This window comes from Engraulis encrasicolus, chromosome 21 (assembly GCF_034702125.1).
Source record: "Engraulis encrasicolus isolate BLACKSEA-1 chromosome 21, IST_EnEncr_1.0, whole genome shotgun sequence".
Lineage (NCBI taxonomy): Eukaryota > Metazoa > Chordata > Actinopteri > Clupeiformes > Engraulidae > Engraulis > Engraulis encrasicolus.
The window spans coordinates 26,397,731-26,417,730 of record NC_085877.1 but is presented as its reverse complement, the minus strand read 5'-3'; the positions used below and the strand labels follow the sequence as shown (position 1 = coordinate 26,417,730).

Sequence of the window (20,000 nt, the reverse complement as noted above, 5' to 3'; positions counted from 1 at the left end):
AATTCACTAGTATGTATTTAAGGGGTAACCCCCCCCCACAATTCCACCCACCACCACCAGGGCTGGATTAAGATGCCCTGGGGGCCCTAGGCTACTGGTTACTGTGCCCCCCCCCAGGAAAGCAAATTTTGTGACAAATGTACATAGACAGAGCCATAATTACAAGCTAGGAATTAAGCATTAAATACTATACGGGATGGTGACTATACACAACAGAATTTTCAATATTGAATTTTGCCACAATTCTGCAATTTTTAATGTTTGGCTGATCAGGGCCCCCCTGGCAGACGGGGGGCCCCAAGCTGCAGCCTTATCTAGCCTGTGGGTTAATACGGCCCTGATGACCACCACCACCCCTTTAACACCCCCCACCACCTTTTAATTTTGGAGCATGTTCCCATGCATTCCCTTGTTGTCTGACTATGCGTATGATCTGAATCGAGCACAATGGCTGTTGTCTGTCTGCTTCTCAGGGTCTTTGGTGGTGGGACACAGGGCCAATGCACTTGCCCTTGCCCAAAAAAAAGTCACCCCAAGACAATCAGCCCCTTTGTGTCCCCTACTTCCTCTCTGGCGATGATCTGTCTCACACAATGGTGTGTGTGAAACATGCGGGCAACACCAAGTAGGCTGACACACACACGCACACACACACACACACACACACACACACACACACACACACACACACACACACACACACACACAGGTAGTCTAAAAGAGGTGCTGCTAGGCTGTGTGTGAGAGTTGTGACAAGAATGCCAAGTCTGGTTCCAGCAGCATTTCAGGAGACGATAATAATTAAAGACACAATGACAATTCACACAGGTTGCATGGCATAGCAGAGTTTGTGCAATGGCCCTGACAGACCTAATTGTCGATAATAATCATTGGCTGTTTCAATTCGTGACGGTTCGAGGCGAGCAACATGTCTTCGCTGTATTCTCGCATGCATAACAGCTACAAAGACATGACAGCATCGCTGTCTGTGTCTGACGTTCCATCTTTACCTGTGTCTTGCCGAAACTGATGCATGGATTGCAGGTCGATGATGTAGGGCGAGAGTCGGGAGTCAACCTGGCCTAGAACCACACTGCTTCCCCGAGGGTCGCTGCGGATCACCGCTTCGATGTGATGAGACACGGCCGGGCTGTAGGGTCGCCAGCGCCCGTGTTCGTTTAGCCATTCCCATACGACCACGGCCGATGCTAGCAACATCATACACCTGAGACAAGGCAAGAGATGGGGGACAAGACACAGGCACAGAAGGGGGGTTGGTTGCAGGAAGGGAGGCTAACAATGCAGGGTAGGGTACACTACTTGACTGCTAAGGGAGCAAACAGATTGTAACACGGTTTTGCTCGTAACAACTGTTTTATATTTTACCCTACTGACAGCGCCAGCATCAGCAATGGCAGTGATTGCAAGACGGATGCAGCAATCTAACGGATACCTGGCTGACAGCATCGCCAATGCCCCGTTATGGAAGGCTATCATTGCATCCTAAAAGGACATAAACTTGTGTCACGTATGCCGATGAAGGATGCCTTGTAATAACAATGTTGTCAACAACCATTAGTAATCTTGGTTTGTGCGGCAGCAGGAGAGGCAGCAAGCTACAATTCTCCAGAATCAGAGTGACAGCTAAGACAGTGGCCGTGCACAAATGTAATGGGTGTCAAAACAATTTAACTTTAATTCCGCGACGCAAATTAATTTGGTGACATTTTTTATTGTTCAGAGCATAGGCCTTTAAAACACAAAATGGAGACACGTTCACGCCGAATATATCTGCACCACTGTTTAAAGTGCAAGCTAGCCAGCTAATCTAACGTGCAAAGTGGCCTAAAAGCACGACCAGCATCTGTAGACGGCGGCACCCAATAACGAGGCTTTATGCACCGATTAGGATAAATGATGCAGGCGGTGATTTTCCTTCGCAAAGGGTTCTGTGTAAATCACATACACTCTGCAGTTTAAGATGTTTGGATTGTCATGGCAAAATATACCATCAGCTGAGCTGTGCTTGGTATCGTTCGCTATCAAAGCATATTTACCTAGTGGCGGATTCCCGATGCCAAGGCCGCCTTCTCCCCGGAAAATACTTATGGATGCCGACAAGAATCCATCTTCAAATAAACATTTGCTGTCCGTCTCGTGCTGCTGCAATCGAGACCCCTGTGAACAGAATGTCGCTCCGGAAGACCTTCCCAACGACGAGCGTTGTAATACGAAATTATTAAATTCTGTGTTAGGTTTTCGTGGCCAATGCATTACATCCCACTAGCATAATTCGAGCCATATTTCTTCTAATATTTTCAGTGGCGAGCCATGGTGATTGCTGGTGTGTGGGTACACCACGCCTCGAGTACATGCACACTGCCCAATCGTGGCACGGTATCACAGCACTTATTGCTACAACTCCGCCCATGTTTCGTGTCTCTTGAAATAAGAGTGGCCAGGCTATCTGTTTTGCCCACTATTTTGTCTGCTAATTTGACACAATCGCGTGTAGTTTAATGTCTTGCGATTTTCGTTCCTCTGCATGTGACGTACTTGCACAAATGTATATCAATACACTCAAAAAGTGCTTACAACAAAGAGGGTATGTTTCAAAAGTATAGTGGAGATGCCGGGGATTGAACCCGGGACCTCATACATGCGAAGCACGCGCTCTACCACTGAGCTACATCCCCCCAATACACTAGGAAGGGAGGAGCTTTTAGTTTTTATACATAACACATGCGCTACAACATTTTGCATATTGTCAGTATTTTTGTATTTATTGATGAAAACGATCGACTTCTGCTGTTTCTTTCTGTTACATTGTGTCTCACAGGTAGCTTTCACGAGTTCCTTTTCAACTATCAAATCGGAAGTCACATTGGAACATGCATTGTATTCAAAATAGGCTAACCCAGCGTTTAATGCCTACTAGGCAGTGTGGGCAGTAGGCTAATGCATTACAATTAATTAATTACTGTAATGCATTACGTTTTGCTGTAATGCAGTAATGTAAGGCATTACAGGGCAAAAATCTATAATATTTACTTAGTTACAATGCTAAATAACTTACAATGCATTACAATGACCTGGATTTTAGTGGTATTCAGTGGTGGGTCAGAAAGAGCCTGGTAGTTTTTAGTCTGCATGCTGCCAAAAACACCTCCTGGATGGGAGGTGAAAAGTCATGACTCATGAGCTTGATTTACACTGTAATAAACTGCCAGAGGCATATTTAGGCCTACAGTTATTTTGGCGAAAGTAACTAAAGTAATGTAAAAGTAGTGTTGCTTTACATTTTAAATATAGTAATATTGTAGTGTGGATTATTTTGAAAAGACGGTAACATGTAGGCCTCAGTAATGCATTACAGTTTTTGAGTAGGCCTAACTTGCCCAACACTAATTATAGGCTACTGAAATAATCAAAACATCAGTGCACATTTTAGTCAAATTTATTGAAAAAACGCACATAGGCCTATCACAGATGAATCCTATGCATAAAATCTTTTTTTAAATAGCCAACACACCTATTTGTTTGGCTGTTAGCCACTGGACTAACTCTTCACTATCATTCTATGTACAGAAAATAACCAGGCTAGAAGCTTTATTCATATATATTTACAACTGTGATGTTACATAGCTTACATAGCTCTGTCAGGTAAATTCGGCATAAAAGTGCTAACTATGATATGTCAACTAAAGCTTACAAATAATTGTAACAATCATGTACAAACACACTGTAGGCCTATACTTAAAGCTCAAAATTGGGCAATAGGCTTTGCCTAGACACCTGCAGTCGGAACAGGCCTACTGTTTTAGGCCGCAGTTGAAATGATGTGAATGAAAATGAGAAATACATCACCAACATTTTAGAAAGATGAAGAAGTGGGCTTGAGCTGTTAATCAATCATAGGCATGTAAATCAGTCATGGAATCATGTTATGAAAAATTCAGCTTTCTTACAGCCTACACAGAAAACTGCATATGAAAACAAATCTTAAAAATATTTGAATAGACCAACAAATAACAAAGAGGCAAGAAGTGTGTAATTTTCCACCTATTAATTATTTACAAATTAAAGAAAATGGGACAATATTCATAGAAGAACAAAACATCAAAAAGGCCTGGAACACTTTGTAAATCCATCTGCCTGTCTGTCTGTCTGTCTGTCTGTCTTTCTGTCTGTCTGTCTCTCTCTCTCTCTTGTCCTTCTCCTTCAGTTCCCTTACAGTCAAATGCAGTGTTAATTCAACACTCAGAGAGTCGATTTAATATCTTCTAAAGCTGGGATGGGCAACATAGCCCAAGGACCACATGCGGCCCGCCTCCTCACTCAATGCGGCCCGTAGATAAAACAGTAGGCCTAAGTTTAAAAATAATGACCATATATTTTTTTAAACGACTACTGAATATTTTTTTGTAATTATACTGTTGGCCAATAGAGTATTGAGCATAGAGTATTATATTCCTTCCAAACAATATGGGCAGTCAGTGAGCAACAAACAGCACCTCCAACTCTGCGAATTGGCGTCAGATCTGTTGTCATGTGGCCCTCCGATGGTGGAGATGAAAAAAAACTTGGCCCTCCTCATCATAAAAGTTGCCCATCCCTGTTCTAAAGTGTATTTGGTCCCACGGTACTCAATAACCTACTCTCTAAGTGTTGAATTAACACTGTTGCATTTCCGCTCTCCCCTGATGTCCATCACAGTGCTGTCAGGTCAGTGTCCATGTCCTCCTCCGCCTCCTTTGTCTCCCCTGACCAAATGGCACTGCCCGAAAACTCCTGAAGGTTGACAAGCAAGCCCCTCTTCTCTCCCTCCTCCTTCTCCTCATCTCCCTCCTTCCTGGTCTTCTCCTCCTCTCCTCCGCCTTCTCGCTTGTCCCTCTCCTGCTCCTCCACCTCCTCATCAACCTCCTCCATCAGCTTGGCCCTTACCCGCAGGTCCGTGCCACCCATGCTGGAATAGTCATCCTCAGAGTCTTCCTCTTCGTCTTCTTCCTCTTCCTCTTGTCTGCGGTCTGTATGTCCGTTCTCAGCTCTTCCATCGGCCCTCTGCTCCTCCTCCTCCTCCTTCCTCCTCCTCCGCTCTTCCTCCTCCACCTGACTCGAGCCACCTTTCTCTAGGTCTCGGTCGCGCACCAACTGTCCGCTGCTCCCCTGATCCCTGCACAGTAAAACAAAAATTGGGGTGTTAATATTCCAGAGTAAATATATATCTATTGTGCAGTCATAAGTGAGCGGTTAGGGCGTCAGACTTGTAGCCCAAAGGTTGCTGCTTCGACTCTCGACCCGCCAGGTTGATGGGGGGAGTAATTAACCAGTGCTCTCCCCCATCTTCTGCCATGACTGAGGTACCCTGAGCATGGTACTGTCCTACTGCACTGCTCCCGTGGGGTCCCAATGGGGCTGCCCCCTTGCATGGGTGAGGCATAAAGTGCAGTGAACACGTGTGTGCGGTGGAGTGTTGTGTCACAATGACAATGGGAGCTGGAGTTTCCCAGGTGGGCTTTCACTTTCATATCTCCAGACTATTTACAACACTGTGGAGAGTAAAAAATACTCTAAGAGTGCAGTTGAACATCAGAGTAAAAATCTGCAGATGGCCTGTGTCATTTCAACTGTACAGCAAGATGGTTACCCGATATCTGCTCCAGGAGCCACCAGTGTTATTTTATTTTATTTTCCACATTCCAGTGTTAATATTTACAAAATATCGAAAAGAACCGACTTTGAAAATGCTATAGCCTACTGACCAAACAATAAAATGAGCACTATCTTTTTGAGTGGGACCAAAATGTTATCTGAAACAGTGTTAGATTCAACTCTTCAAGAGTTACAATGACATTGCTATTTTTTACCGTGCGTCCTCGCCGTCGCCATCGTCACCAGTCCTCGGCCTGGGCAACAGGTTCACGCCCAGCCTGGTCTCCATGGCGGCCACCCCGGACACCATCCGGTCGCGGAGGCCGTCCTTGCCGAGGACCATCTCGCGCACCGTATACTGGCCGTTGGTGTCCCTGTTCAGGCGCCAGTAGAGGAAGCTCAGGAGGGCTACGAGGATGACTAGCAGGAGGAGGAGGACCACCACTGGGCCGTTGCTGGCTGCCATGACTAACAGAGGAAATAGAAATAGAATAGAAATAGAAAGCCTTTTATTTTTTTGTGATTCACAGTTTTTTTATATATATACACGCATTTGTGAACAAAATCCCAAGCTGGGAAACAAGAGCATTACAAAAGTCAGTGATCAATAACCACCCACCCCACCCCAACCTTAGATACAAACCACATGACCCGATAGGTCGTTAACGGAAAAAAAAGGAGAAAGAAAAAAGTTAAGTTAAAACTAACAAGTCAAAGCATGTTGTTTACCTAATGCCATAATGAGAGAGCCTTTTATTAGCATTATACTCAGCACAGTGAGATTTTAAGCTTCCCCACAATGCAGCCTATATACAGTATAGGCCATGAACAGAATAAATGTAGCCTATAAATAATGTATACCAGTAGGGCTATCAAAACTACTATGCTACAAGGGCATGCAAACTGCAAAGTCCTACACAAGACAGAAACCAGGTGACAGAAACCTGGTCCAAGTGTATGTATGCAGACAGGCAGAGAACAAAGAACATAGCACAGAAGAGAGAGACTGAGGTCAAACATAAAGAGGTCAATGCAAAATGATGGTATAGGTAGAAATAGTAATATTCTATTTCCTCTTCCTGTCTTCTTTTTGGAATAGATCAGAGGTGACCAAACAGGCTCATACCAGAGAGAGTAGAGAGATACTTAAAGAATCTCTGCTCATACTCTCACTGGTCTGGCCCACAAATACTCTCACCCAACATTCTTAGAATACTCAAGACAGGGCTTGAAATTAACCAGCTACATAGGCTACTTGGTCAGGTTTTGAGAAGGACGGCCAAAACATTGAACTATTTGAGCTGTTATTGTCTGACAAATGTTTGGGAGCTCGTACCACCAGACTCCAAAGCTGTTTCTTCCACCAGGTGATTAGATTGTTGAACGCATCAAGATACTAAAGACACATGATGAAATAAAATCTTGAATCTTGAGATTATGCAACAGAAAATCGGCAAATGTATTCCTCTATATATGTACTTTGTTATGTCATTCCAGCATATTGTAATGAAATGTAACCAAGTAAATTGTCATAGAGGAAGCCCAGTGGAGCCTCCAGCACCAGTGGCAGGGGGGAGAGGACCACCACCTCGATGGTGGAGTTGGTGACAGCCATGACTAACAGGGGGAAGAGAGGGACAGAGTAAAGGTGTGTAAAGTAGAGGTACTCTTACTGATGTAATTTACAACACGATCATGATCTAAGACTTATGTATGTAAGCTACTGGGCACCTTAATTTCCCTTGGGATCAATAAACGATACTCTACTCTACTGTACTCTTCTCTACTCTTCTCTACTCTACTCTACTCTACTCTACTCTACTCTACTCTTCTCTACTCTACCCTACTCTACTCTACTCTAAGAGTTTATACACCAGTTATTCTACTCTACTCAATGAGGTAAAGGCATTGTAACACTACAGTACTTCTACTTTTACTATACACTTCACTGAGGAAAACATGCCAGTAGAGGGTTCATGGGACAGTTTGGGGTAAGTGGGCAATAGGTCTATGCCAGGGGTATCAAACTGAAATTTAAAAAAAAATGGAGACAAAGTCGCAGGTGAATATTTAGTACACATAACATATTTTGTAAAAATGGGCAAAGAATGTGCATGCACACCTATTCCAAGGCAAATGTCACAAACACTCATTCCGTGCAATGTTATGGCCTAGGCCTACTCATACTCCTCAACATTCAAGTCACGTTTCTATTAGTGCTGCACATACAGTAATAGTAGCCTATGTCGACCACTACACATTTGAAATGATTGGGCCTGACTGAGTTTGACATCCCACAGCACATTACAAACCTTCAGGCTTTGCATGCAATGCATCCCACATCAGAGCAGGGGCCAGCCTGGGTAACAGTGTGTGTGGGGACAGTATCGTGCTCAGGTTACCCAAGTCATGGGAGGGGATGGAGGGCTAGTGTTAAGTTAGTCACCTCTTCTGCACCCACCTGTTGGTGTCAGAGGTTGACCCTGCCTTTAATGTTAAATGTTAAATGTTGTTCCACAGTCATGTCCAGTAAATTTGTTTTCATGAAGATATGTTGCAGCATCTAAAGAATTGTCTGTGCATCTGTACATTTCACAATTAAATGGAGATAAAACTATCCAGCTAAAGAAATCTAGTTGTGACCAATTGATGGGTTGACCTAACACAAAATCTTCTTGACTTGGTATTTAACACAATCGTTATGAAATATGGGCGAACCTGTGAGCAACAAGCACACATCTAGTCTTACAAAACACTTTTTTTGTCAGAATTACTGAATGTAGGAGGCAGTGCATTTCATAACGTAATGGTTAGATGCTTTTAAGTTAGAGGTTGGAAACATGCATTTGATCTGCTCTCACATAGGCCTACCGTATGTGGGCTACAGACTGAGAGGAGAGGCGGAGGAAGAGAGGGAGAGGATGTGGTTTGTTGAGAGTTATATTCATACACAGAAAAAACACTAGCTAATTTTACAAATTCTGTACACATTGTTATTTCTTTCTGCACACTTTGATCCACTTTTATTTTTATAAAATGCATTTTGTTCAGAAATCTTTAGTTGTGAACACCTCAATCCCCAAAATATCTCAGGTCTGTTTAATACTAGCTCCTGAGCTTTGTAAGTGTCATAAGCATGTTCTTCGTTTAAAACAGGTGTTTTAAAATCTCTCAAACTGTTTTAAAATTACTCAAACATTCAAAGCTAATCAGTCAGCACTGGAGCAACGCAACACAGGCATGTACACTTGGACTCAAACAACTCAAACAACAAAGTTTTCAACTACAGCCAGCTTTCACAACAGTATAGTACTTAGAACTTAGAACTACACATGGAACAAGTCTTCATCAGAGTCTGATGGACTCTGGAGAACTCTGATGGAGGTGCTTATTGAAACATAATGTGCTAAAAATAGATAACAGTACACAAAAAAATAGACATCCAGACACCCAATTTTCTTCATTTTTTACACAATATAGTAGTTAGGATATAGAAAAACTATATTGAAAAGGCTTACCTTTGCAAAGGGGGACGGAAAAGACTCAAGTGTGGATGAAGTCTGCACGATTAACGTTGTGGCCAGCAGACAACCAGGAAGAAGGGCGGGGGTGCAGCATGTCGAGTAGTGAAACACAGAGGAGGAGGAGGAGAGAACCAACGATGACAGAAGATGGAGAGATGACATAAAGAGAGAGAGAGAGAGAGAGAGAGAGAGAGAGAGAGAGAGAGAGAGAGAGAGAGAGAGGCAGGCCAAGCCTCTTGCCATGGGCCCAATGAGATGAATTCCTCTACTGTATGCGCTCTCAGAATATTTGTTCTCTCTCTCTCTCTCTCTCTCTCTCTCTCTATCTATTTATCTATCTCTCTCTCTCTGCCTCTCTCACTATTTCTATCTCTCTCTGTCTTGGTGGAAGTGACTTAAGCACATAGGGGAAACATCTGACAGAACGAGTCAAAAAATAGAAAGGGGAAGCAGCACATTCAAAGCAGAGGAGATAAGAGGGCCTAGAGGTGTGTGGCAAGATGATTTCCATTAACTGAGATTAGAGAAGGGCTGTGTCATTTGGACTTGGCTTGATCTCTCTCTCTCTCTCTCTCAGTAACAGTTTCCGAGTACCCTACACGTTTTGAGGAGGATGACCTACAGCATATATCACAGACACTGATCTATCATTTCAACCACACACACTCGAACACACACACACACACACACACACACACACACACACACACACACACACACACACACACACACACAGCCTCGTCTGTGGAGGCATGTCGTGAAGAAGCGAGCTTGCGTGTGCATGAGGGGGACCGGAAACAGCTAGTTGCCTGGGGTTGAGACGAGTCGGAATGCTCTTCGCACACTAGGCCTCGCAGTGACCACATCCTGTCACACCATAGCACTGCAGAGTATTGCTGCTGCCTATTGTAGCACAGCACAGCACACACAGACCTGTTAGAACCAGGCAAGCAAACTAGGAAATTGCCAAAGGCTCAAAGCTGAAGGACACCCCCAGTAATTATGTACGTGTGATTGCATGACAGCAACAACTTTGTGACTGTGACAGCAAAAAAACCTAATGTATTGAAATATCTTGAGCTGGCCCTTCGACAATAGTTTGAAGAGAAGAAGAGTTGTAAGGCCCTCTTTGCCTAGGGCCCCCAAATGACTTGAAACTGCCCTGCACACAAACCAAACACACAAAGCCCTTCTCTCTGCAGTCTGCACACTGCACCACCACAACACAACACAATTATGTTGAATAATAGTTTCACTACCATACAGAACCGATGGCAGCAGAACACATGCAGCACATAAGGTAGGGCTAGAAGTCTTTGGGCCCTCTTGTGAAAGAATATGCACTTTTCTGGCCCCTGCTGTGTGATTCATGCAATAATAGAGCACCGTTGCGCCTTCTATAAATTCTGAGCCCATACAATTGTCCGAACCCACATCCCACCGGCCCTACCTGGCCACACACCGCAGTCAAAAGCAGCTATGCACCCCTTTGTTTTCGACTTTGGTGTTTATGTGAATTTGGTTAATGACCAGAGCTTTTCGGAGACACCAGATGGTTTTGATTGGTGACCATTGCCGCCTTTCAAAGGGCCTTTCTTAGCTCGAGTAAACTCAGATTTTATGTTCACATAAGTGGTGAGCTGTGGTTTAATGTTTTTTATCAAGTATAGTGACAAACTAAAATTGACAAATGCGGTCACTTCTTTGGTGAAAACATCGATTTCTTTCACGTGGCAAATATAACCGGATGAGACACATTTCTAAGTGTTAAATCAAAACTTAGAGAGTCTGCTAGGTCCGAATGTGTTAAAACTGGAATAAGTAAATATAGACCCACATTATACAGTATGTCACACAACAGGATGCAAAGACACACAACACAACAGATGTGGAAGTAGTGATTTTAAGTGTTTATTTTTTTAATTTCCAGAAGATTTCACTTCAACTACCGCAATGCTAGTTTCAAAACACATCAACCTACACAGACAAAAATACAATAAAGGTAATATGAATAAATGTAGTACACATAAAAAAAATCACAAATCAAAAAAATTAAAATAATGAGGATGAGCATTTGCTCTTCCTTGATTGTAACGACCACGATTCTGCTTAATGGGTACGGTAACTATGGTAACGGCTAATGAATGACATCAAGTCAACCTGTAACGTAATGCACAGATAATAACTCTGACTCAATGCTAGTGTCCTGTGTGTGTGTGCTGTCCTAAAAGAATAGGTAAATGGAAATGAGCCTTCATTGAGGTCTGTGTTAAAATAAGAAAATGCCAAGCAGCCTATATTGCTTATAAATCTCTCAACACAACAGATGTAATAATTAAGTGCAAAATCAGACATGATCAAACACACACAGACACAGACACACACACACACACACACACACACACACACACACACACACACACACACACACACACACACACACACAAATACACACACACACACACACAGACACACACACACACACACACACACACACACACACACACACACACACACACACACACACACACACACACACACGCCAATCAGCATAACACACCGATTAATTACATGAGCTAGTTTGGGTTATTTTTTAAGACTTACACAGTTCAAGAGTATCTGGTAGTAAAAAATAACAATGATCATGTACAAAAAAAAGCTAGCCAAGAGGTAACAAATGCCATAACACCCAACGATCTACTTCATTTTGGAATGCGAAAATGCAGCAATATGGACTAGACTTCGACTGTAGTGTTAAGTAGTGCAGCAAAGATCAGTTAGTAGTTACTAGAGTAGTTTCAAAGGCTCAGGTTTTCCACTTAAAAAAAGTAATCGTCACCTCAAATCATCATAATGCTACTTACGATGTTTCTTTCTATAATGCAAAGAATGGTATTGTAGAGAAGCTACATGAAGAGCTACACTTTATTTAGCCCAACCTAGGTAAAGCTAGGCTCAAACTACACGACCGGATTTTGTGTCCGATTTTGACGTCGGGTTGCGGCGCACACATAAAGAGAATCGCAACTCTCAATCTTATCCCCGATCGCAAACACAGAGACAATGCCTGATGTTCTATTTTGACTCGTAAATATCAAATAGTGTTTGATATCTACGATTTGCGATTGGCGATTTATTTGAACCGGAAAAATTCTATCTAAGAACGTCTCCCACGACTATGAAATCTTGCCTGACAATTGCTTGCAATGGTCCTAGGGCGTAACGTTCCACGGACTGTCGTGAGGGGGGTTTCAGCCGAGAATCGGGCCAATAGTCGTGTAGTTTGAGCCTGGCTTAAGACAGTGCATACACGGTCCTATGCACACGCTCAACAGTGATATGGAGTTTCAAGTCAGCAGCAAATGAACTACCTGACGACGCATGATGAGCCCTTAAGAACAATATCGAGAATGAGGTTGCTACGTTTATCATTTTATCAGACTTTGTGTCTTTCTTTTTTTTCAAAGTTCCTTCATTGAAAACGGTCCGAGTAAATCTCTCCTAAACACGATCCTTAAGATCTACGTACGCCTAACATTTGTAACCACGCCACAGGTAACTCTTAGTCCTTTTTGCTTCTATGCAGCATTAGTGTAACACACGTAGTAAACTAGTCTTTTTGTCTGCCTTGTTTTTGTTGTTGTTGTCAGTACAATGCCACGCTTAGTTTTCACTTCTAATAATAAGACATCAGTATTATCACTCAAAACTTCAGTACCTCACCTAGTGTCCTCCCGACCAAAACAACTACATCTCCCATGATTCATAGTGATATGATTAAGCTACTACAGCGTGTCCAACTCAATATCTACCCTCCCGTACTCTCCCTTTGCTTGTGACCTCATGAAGCGAGGCAAGACGGCATGGAGGGTCTCCCAAAAACACAATTCAAAGGTAATTTTCCCATGTGGAATCAGAGTGTCAAATAGGGAAGAGTCCGCCAAAGGTCTTTGTGCCTATGCTGACAGCAGGGAAACTTCTGTTTTCCGTTTTCTGTTCTGTTTTCTCCATGCAGGTGCAGCGTCAGCAAAGCACGAGTCCATAAGCAAAAGGAGAGGATGGGAGCTTAGATATTGAGTTAGACCCAGGATGTTGTAAGGCTATGGGTTGAGATGTCAGTGCCTGGCTCAGAAAATGAAAACCCTGTCAAAAATGTGATTCAATCAGCTCTATGTCACTGTCAATGAGCACTCGAAAGATAGAGTGGGGTCGGGTACTCAGCAAAGACACCTGTGAAAAACAACATGACAGACGTTTAAACCTTCTGAACCCATAATTGACACCTCAGATGGGGGTTGGGGTCAGTGTTGCCAGATTGGGGGGTCACCCGCCCAATTGGGCTGCTTGAGATGGCCTTCTGTGGGTAAAAGCGGGGAAAATCGGCCATTTGGCGTTTTTTTTCTGCAGTTTTATGCCCATAGAAATCAATGCAATTTGTTGAAATTGGGCGGAATTTAGCGCCTCTTGGCGGTTTTTGAGCACCTTTTGGGTGGGATTCAATCAGACACATCTGGCAACACTGGTTGGGGTGGCAAGCGGGGCTTATTTGGGAGGAGGCAAGTGGTAGTAGTAGTAGTATGCCATCATAGATGTATACACATGTATCCATCAGGGGTGAAAAAAATGAACGAGGTTCGAAATTCACCTCTAAAGTCACTCAACACTGCGTCAATCATTATTTTGGATGTAAATTACTCAAGCCCCATTTCAATTTTACGATATTAGCATTCCGTGCCAAATTGCCATTACTGATATGTACTATCTGATACAGTATATGTCTATGGGCTACACCCTGCACTGCTGACCGCCCGCCACACTGTTTAACAAAGACGTTGGACGCCAGTGTCATGTGCCATTGAGCTGGGCTACCAAGCTTACATTAAAACAAGCTATATTAGCGCCATTAGATAGGTTATGGTAAAAAGTTTGGGTTTGAGCTATGTTATACAATACGTAATTAGCGATTGGTAGCTCATCTTTGACGAAGCAGCCCCTTTCGACAGAGGACCGGCGGTCGGACGTCAATTAGATGCCAGTGTCATGAAGAGAGGAGCTACCTGTCAAGATGAGCTCCCAAGCCATTGCAAGGCACCCCTAGGGAGTTACAGTATAGGCCTAAGGGTTGGGGTTTGAGTCATATTATCTAATAGCCTATTGGTAGCTCATCTCAGCAAAGCAGCCCAACTCAGCAGGACAGAGAGGGTGCGTTTCAATATGCAACCTTGCGTCCTCCACTTGTGCTTGTGGCCTCGTACCAGGAAGTAAAATGTCGTGATGACATCACTAACAACGGCATTATATTTCAATATCTCGCAAAAGCTCAATTGTAAAGTCATTTTCTCATTTTCAAACTGGATGGTAAATGAAGAATAGTCCCCCAAAAAATGTTGTGGCTAAGCTGACACAGGGGAAACTTAATTGTTTTCTCCACGGAGGCGGGGCATCAGCAAAACATGAGGCCACAAGCCCAAGTGGAGGACGCAAGGTCGCATATTGAAATTCACCCCAGGTGTGAGAGGTCAGGAGTCAGGGGTCAGGTATATGTGTGTGTGTGTGTGTGTGTGTGTGTGTGTGTGTGTGTGTGAGGGGGGGGGGGGGGGGGGGGGGGGGGAGGGGGGGGAGGGGGGGGGGGGGGGGGGGGGGGGGGGGGGGGGGGGAGGGGGGTGGGGTGCGTCACACGTCTCCGTCCTCAATGCGAGTCAGCTGGCGCTCCAGCATGTCGATGCGTCTGCCCTGGGCCAGCACCACCGCCTTCAACGCCCGCACCTCCGCCAGGACATCGCTCAGTATATCCTCCTGTGTAGAGGGAAGCAAAGAAATATTATATTTACATTACATGAGACTTTCAGTTATTTTTAAAAAATACATTCTAGGGGCTTTTATGCCTTTATTTGATAGGACAGTCTGAGATGGTGACAGGAAGCGAGTGGGACAGAGAGAGGGGGCGGGATGACCCTGGCCGAACTCGAACCGGGGTCCCCGTGGACATGCAAGCCCAAATGAAGGGGGCTTAGCATGCTGTGCCCCCAGACTTACAGTTATTATAAGTACAGGGTATTGGTTACAGTCCTTGGAGCAGTATGGGGTTAAGTGCCTTGCTCAAGGGCACCTCAGCCAGAGAATCGTATATGAGAGTGAGATAAAGCAGGCGGGTTCTTTTCTGGCATCCACTTTACGTTGGGTGAACGCCCCTTTAGGAGACCTTCGATTAGGAGGCCTTCGGAGTCTTGAGGTAGAGAATAAATGGAGTCCCCTTAGCGCTGTAGATGGCGGTAGCGCACGTCTTGTGCAAACACCACGAAAAGAGAAGCAGAAGGAGGAACAACGCCCCCTTAGGAGACCAAATTTTGAGCACACGCTTTTGCATTGAGTGGGCGTGTTTCGATCCCTCTTATTATATATCTAACCTCTTTGCCTCAGCCATGGAGTGAGATGAGGATTGGAAGGGTGGGATTCGACCTTTTGATCTAAAGCCCATCTTCTCCACCACTAGGCCATGGCTACCTAGAGGAGTTTAAGACATAAGTAGGCAAGGAGGGAAACATGGTGGGGAGCGAGGGACACAGAAAAAGAGACGATAGAGCGATAGATGAAGGGATGAGAGAAACAAATGGATGGCGTAAAGGACAGGTAGGTACAGATGGGAGAGAGGGATGAGGAGCGGGGGAAGATGAGAGAGGGATGAGAAGGAGACTTTAGGGGGAGAGGGAGAGAAGGAGGACTGAAGCATACAGTAGATAAGGAGGGAAGAAAGACAGCAGGGGAGCGAGGGAGGGAGGTAGGGAGGGATGAAACTGGAGGGAGTGCATGATAGAGAGAGGGAGGGATGAAAGAAAGAGGGAGAGAAACAAAGGAATGGAATGGAGAGGAAGAGAGGTAGGTATGGATGAGAGTGCGAGAGGCAGTGGACATGACAAGAGTGACGAAGACAGAGAAACAAATTGTGTTTGATGTTGTACCCCTCGGTGCAATCGAACCCAGGTTCAAAGACACGGTTGTAAATCAATAACAAAGGACAGTATTGGTTATCTCCTCCACCGCTCTGCTCTGCTCACCTCCTTCCTCTCCCTGTCCACCGTTACCCCCTCCGTCTCCTGAACCACCTTGGCCGGTACGGGAGTCTCCACCACCTCCATCTCCCGGGCGACGGGGGTTGCCGAGGAGGGGGCGGCAGCGGGTGGGGTAGCGGAGGAGGGGGAGGCGGAGGTGGTGGAAGCGGCGGTGGTGCTCGGAGGGGCGGAGTTCGTGCTCTGCAGCGGCAGTTTGGGCCGCCCCCTCAGGGTGTCTCTCTGCTTGGAGGACGGGGCCACGTAGCCGCCGCTTAGCGAGATGAGGAGGGGCGGGGCGTCCTGGCCGGCTATCCAATCCTCCGCCAGCAGGGAGGGCTCCAGCCCGGCTGTGTCGGGGTACAGGTCACCCTGGAAGAGATCGGACTAGGAGTGGGGGGCAAGAGAGGAGGAAAGGGGGAGGGAAGAAGTAGAGAGGGAGAAAGAGAACATGATTTCTTACAAATGATTTTTAGTCATTGGTCAGAGCATGCAACTTAGTACATCACTATGCCGGTCGGTTTGTCTGGAGTTTGGCTGGTCCATCAGAAACAGGATTGCTTTTTTTGGGTGTTTGTGCACCACATAGTTGGTTGGTCTTGTTACGCATACTTACATGATGGCATGATGTGTTATTAACGATGAACAAACCAGTGAAACTGAAACTGGATGGACACACCTCTTAGAATAACTCATGCAAAGCTATGCTGAATGTTCTAACAGAATGTTTAGTGGGAATGCTCTGAGAGAGTGGTCTAAGAGAATGTTCTAAGGCAGTGGTTCCCAACCTATGGGTCGGGACCCAACCTATGGGTCGCCAAAGATCCACAGTGGGTCGCGAAGCCCTCTTGATTTTAAGGGGTTTGATTTTAATACCATATATAGCCCATGTTGAATAAATGACAATGCATCTAAACTAATATATGCATAGACGCAACACAATGTAAGTGGTACATTAAACATTTATTCTACGTTTATTCTAAAACTTGAGGAATAAAATGATAATTAATGTATCATGTGACTCCCTCTCGTGCGGGCGGTTATGCGTTTGGGTCACCAAAGCTTACAATGGCAAAAATATGGGTCCCTGAAGAAAAAGGTTGGGAGCCACTGTTCTAAGGGGCAGTTGGGCAGTTCAGAGGGAATGTTCTGAGAAAAAGGAAGAAAGGAGGCGCTGCAAGGATCCAAACTTTTCAACTCGGGTGCTCTTTACTTACAGTTAGTGGTTAGTAGACAACAAAAAATAAAGAGAAGGAAACGGTGGCACTCCGGTTGCAATATTTTTAAAAACTTTGTTTCAAGGCAAATGGACTGCCCGACGCGTTTCGACCTACACAGTCTGTGCACCCTGACAAAGACTGTTTAGGTTGAAACGCTTCAGGCAGTCCATTTGCCTTGAAGAAAATGTAAAAAAAATGATTGCAACCGGAGTGCCACAGTTTTCTCCTCTTTATTTTATGTTCTGAACATGTTGCCCTAGAACTGGCGGCTCACCTTGCGAGGTACGGTCATGGAGATGGGTTCCACTTTCCGCTCGTGAAGCTTGAAGAACCTACACATGAAGAACAAAACATACAGATTGAAGATGGAAATTAAACGGTTAAGTAAATTAAACATCTAGAGCAAAAGGTGATTTACATACAGTAGAGACCCCCCCCCCCCCAAAAAAAAAAAAACATGTACACACTGAAAATCTAGATTACGTGAGTATTTATTAAAATTCACTTTTTTGTGTAATTTATGAAATTTTCAAAGTGTAATTGAATTTTCCAAATATTACTTGAATGTTTTATCACCTCTTATTCTAAAACTGATGACTGAGGTGAGCTGAACCACTGAAAGTGAATGCAGCCATTGAAAGAGAAATCCCGAAAGAATTGTATATGATTTGCCTTGTCAGCAGTGCCTGGATCAGAGCGCATGACACTTTGAGAAGAGGTGGTGACAAAACCATTCAACTATGTCAGTTAGTTCTATTAGACTTTGGTACTTACAAATGTACATGAATTTTTAAAAACACCTCCTCTACAATGATCTACAGTGTGTATACATTTTTTCTGGGATGCCCAGTATACATGTACAAATAAAAGTATTATCAGAGGTACGAGCCACTTTTCTGAATAGCACAGTATTTTCTGTCTGTTCGTCATCCCTACTGTTTTCCGAGATCACAAGACCAACATTCTTTTTTTGCCATTTCAACCAAATTCCACAAAACCTGTTAGTGAATCTTATTCAACAGAAGCAAAATGACTGCCAACAGTCGCTGTAAGCCTCTCAGCAGGCCAGAGGCCAAATGAGCAACCAAGATAAAGGGTGTGTGTGTATGTCTGTCTGTGTGTGTGTGTGTGTGTGTGTGTGTGTATTCATAACTCTTTTGTATGGCACAATTCATTCAAATTGGAACTTGGAAAATGCTTCAAACTGTGGACAAGAGTGGTAACTGCTACAGCAGGGGTGGGGAACCTATGTCTTGAGGGCCGTTTGCGGCCCTTGAGGCTGTTTTATCCGGCCCTCGATGTGATTTTAATGTTATGCAGCTTCCCATAAAATTTTACATTTTGTAAAGGAATCTTAGAAATTACATTTGCAATAGAAGTAAGTTATATTCAGGGGACCTAGAGAAGAGGGTGTCTGTTTTAAAGGTGGCTGCCTTCAATATAGGTCTAAAGTGCAGGGGGAAATCCTGGTTTGTGTTCATAATACGGCCCTCGGAGGACTTTTACGGCCCTAGGATGAATTTGAAGTGGCCCCTGGAATGAAAAAGGTTCCCTTGTACCCTTGTGCTACAGTATAGTGCTGCTAAAAGATGTCATGTTATGTCATTTGTTGCAATGCAATGGCACTAAAGTCTGTCTGGTCTCATGTCCTATTGAGGCGTGGTATTTGCGATGCACCCTATGTGCATAGAAGAGCACTGTTGCTAAGCTGCAGCCCCTTTGTGAATATAGTATGTTTCACCACATCACACCCACATTCCAAGAGCCTTAAAGGGACACTGTGGAGGATGGTGGCTAGAGTACCGTAAGTATTGCAACTATGCTGCTCATTGACACTGTGCTGTCTACTGCAAAATTTGATAGTTGCATATTTATGAAATAATAATCTATTTACAAGTATGACAAAAGTACTGTAAGTTTTGCAAATAAAAATGTATATTTCTGGAAATTCAAAATGTCAGACAATGTATTCATGTATGAAAAATGCACATTTCCCAGTCATAATGAATACTCAAAATTTGATGGGGGTGGTAAGTATTGATGAAAAAGGTAACATTTGTGAATGGGCAGCACGAATTCTGGAAATAAACTTCTAAAAATATTACACAGTGCACCTTTAAGTTCAAGCAACAGATTAAGATTTGGTCGTTACCATTTTGAAGACAATAGGGTACATTATAACAGTAGGCTCTGCACAAAGGAGTTAAGCATGAAATGGGCCCTGCTGTGGCCTAGTGGTAGGGCACAGGGTTACTACACACTTTCGGTACAAAATAATTGTCCAGAATATCTTTAAAAAACCATCCTAGAATGCTTGTATGCGTATTTACCTGGCGATCTCGCACTTGTTGACGTCGACGCCCCTCTTGCAGAGGAATCCGGCCCCCCTCTGAGGCTCCTTGCTGCTGTAGAGGCTGATGAAGTGCACATACGGGGACTCGTCTGTCACCTCAAAGTAGCGGATGGTGCAGTCACCCTGCAAGAACAACAAACAACGATACAAGGAGTTTCATTTCTCATAGACAGTCAACCATCAGCCATCTAGTAAGAACAACATA

At 44.2% G+C, this 20,000-nt stretch overlaps 3 protein-coding genes and 1 non-coding gene across 5 annotated transcripts in view; all 4 read right to left on the bottom strand.

The window, feature by feature from the left end:
- LOC134437049 (E3 ubiquitin-protein ligase DTX4-like) overlaps positions 1-2,353 on the bottom strand; it is a 44,784-nt gene extending 42,431 nt beyond the window's left edge. The window contains exons 1-2 of the mRNA XM_063186482.1: positions 2,058-2,353; positions 1,011-1,225 (exon numbers count right to left, since the gene is read on the bottom strand). Of these exons, the coding sequence (XP_063042552.1) occupies positions 1,011-1,221 (211 nt within the window). The 5' untranslated portion in view covers positions 1,222-1,225; positions 2,058-2,353. The remainder of the gene's footprint in view (positions 1-1,010; positions 1,226-2,057) is intronic.
- A 271-nt stretch (positions 2,354-2,624) lies between these two features.
- On the bottom strand, positions 2,625-2,696 carry trnaa-cgc (transfer RNA alanine (anticodon CGC)). The gene has a single exon. It is a non-coding gene; the product is annotated as a tRNA-Ala (tRNA).
- A 778-nt stretch (positions 2,697-3,474) lies between these two features.
- On the bottom strand, positions 3,475-9,259 carry si:ch211-119e14.1 (cilia- and flagella-associated protein 251). The gene is made up of 3 exons (XM_063187273.1): positions 9,171-9,259; positions 5,868-6,120; positions 3,475-5,173 (listed from the first exon to the last, which is right to left on the bottom strand). The coding sequence occupies exons 2-3, from the start codon at positions 6,116-6,118 to the stop codon at positions 4,711-4,713; spliced, it is 714 nt and encodes a 237-aa protein (XP_063043343.1). The 5' UTR covers positions 6,119-6,120; positions 9,171-9,259; the 3' UTR covers positions 3,475-4,710.
- A 5,582-nt stretch (positions 9,260-14,841) lies between these two features.
- coro1b (coronin, actin binding protein, 1B) overlaps positions 14,842-20,000 on the bottom strand; it is a 23,104-nt gene continuing 17,945 nt past the window's right edge. For both annotated transcript variants that reach the window (XM_063187271.1, XM_063187272.1), the window contains exons 8-11: positions 19,773-19,918; positions 17,717-17,774; positions 16,232-16,609; positions 14,842-14,972 (exon numbers count right to left, since the gene is read on the bottom strand). In XM_063187271.1, coding sequence (XP_063043341.1) covers positions 14,850-14,972; positions 16,232-16,609; positions 17,717-17,774; positions 19,773-19,918 — 705 coding nt within the window. In that variant the 3' untranslated portion in view covers positions 14,842-14,849. The remainder of the gene's footprint in view (positions 14,973-16,231; positions 16,610-17,716; positions 17,775-19,772; positions 19,919-20,000) is intronic.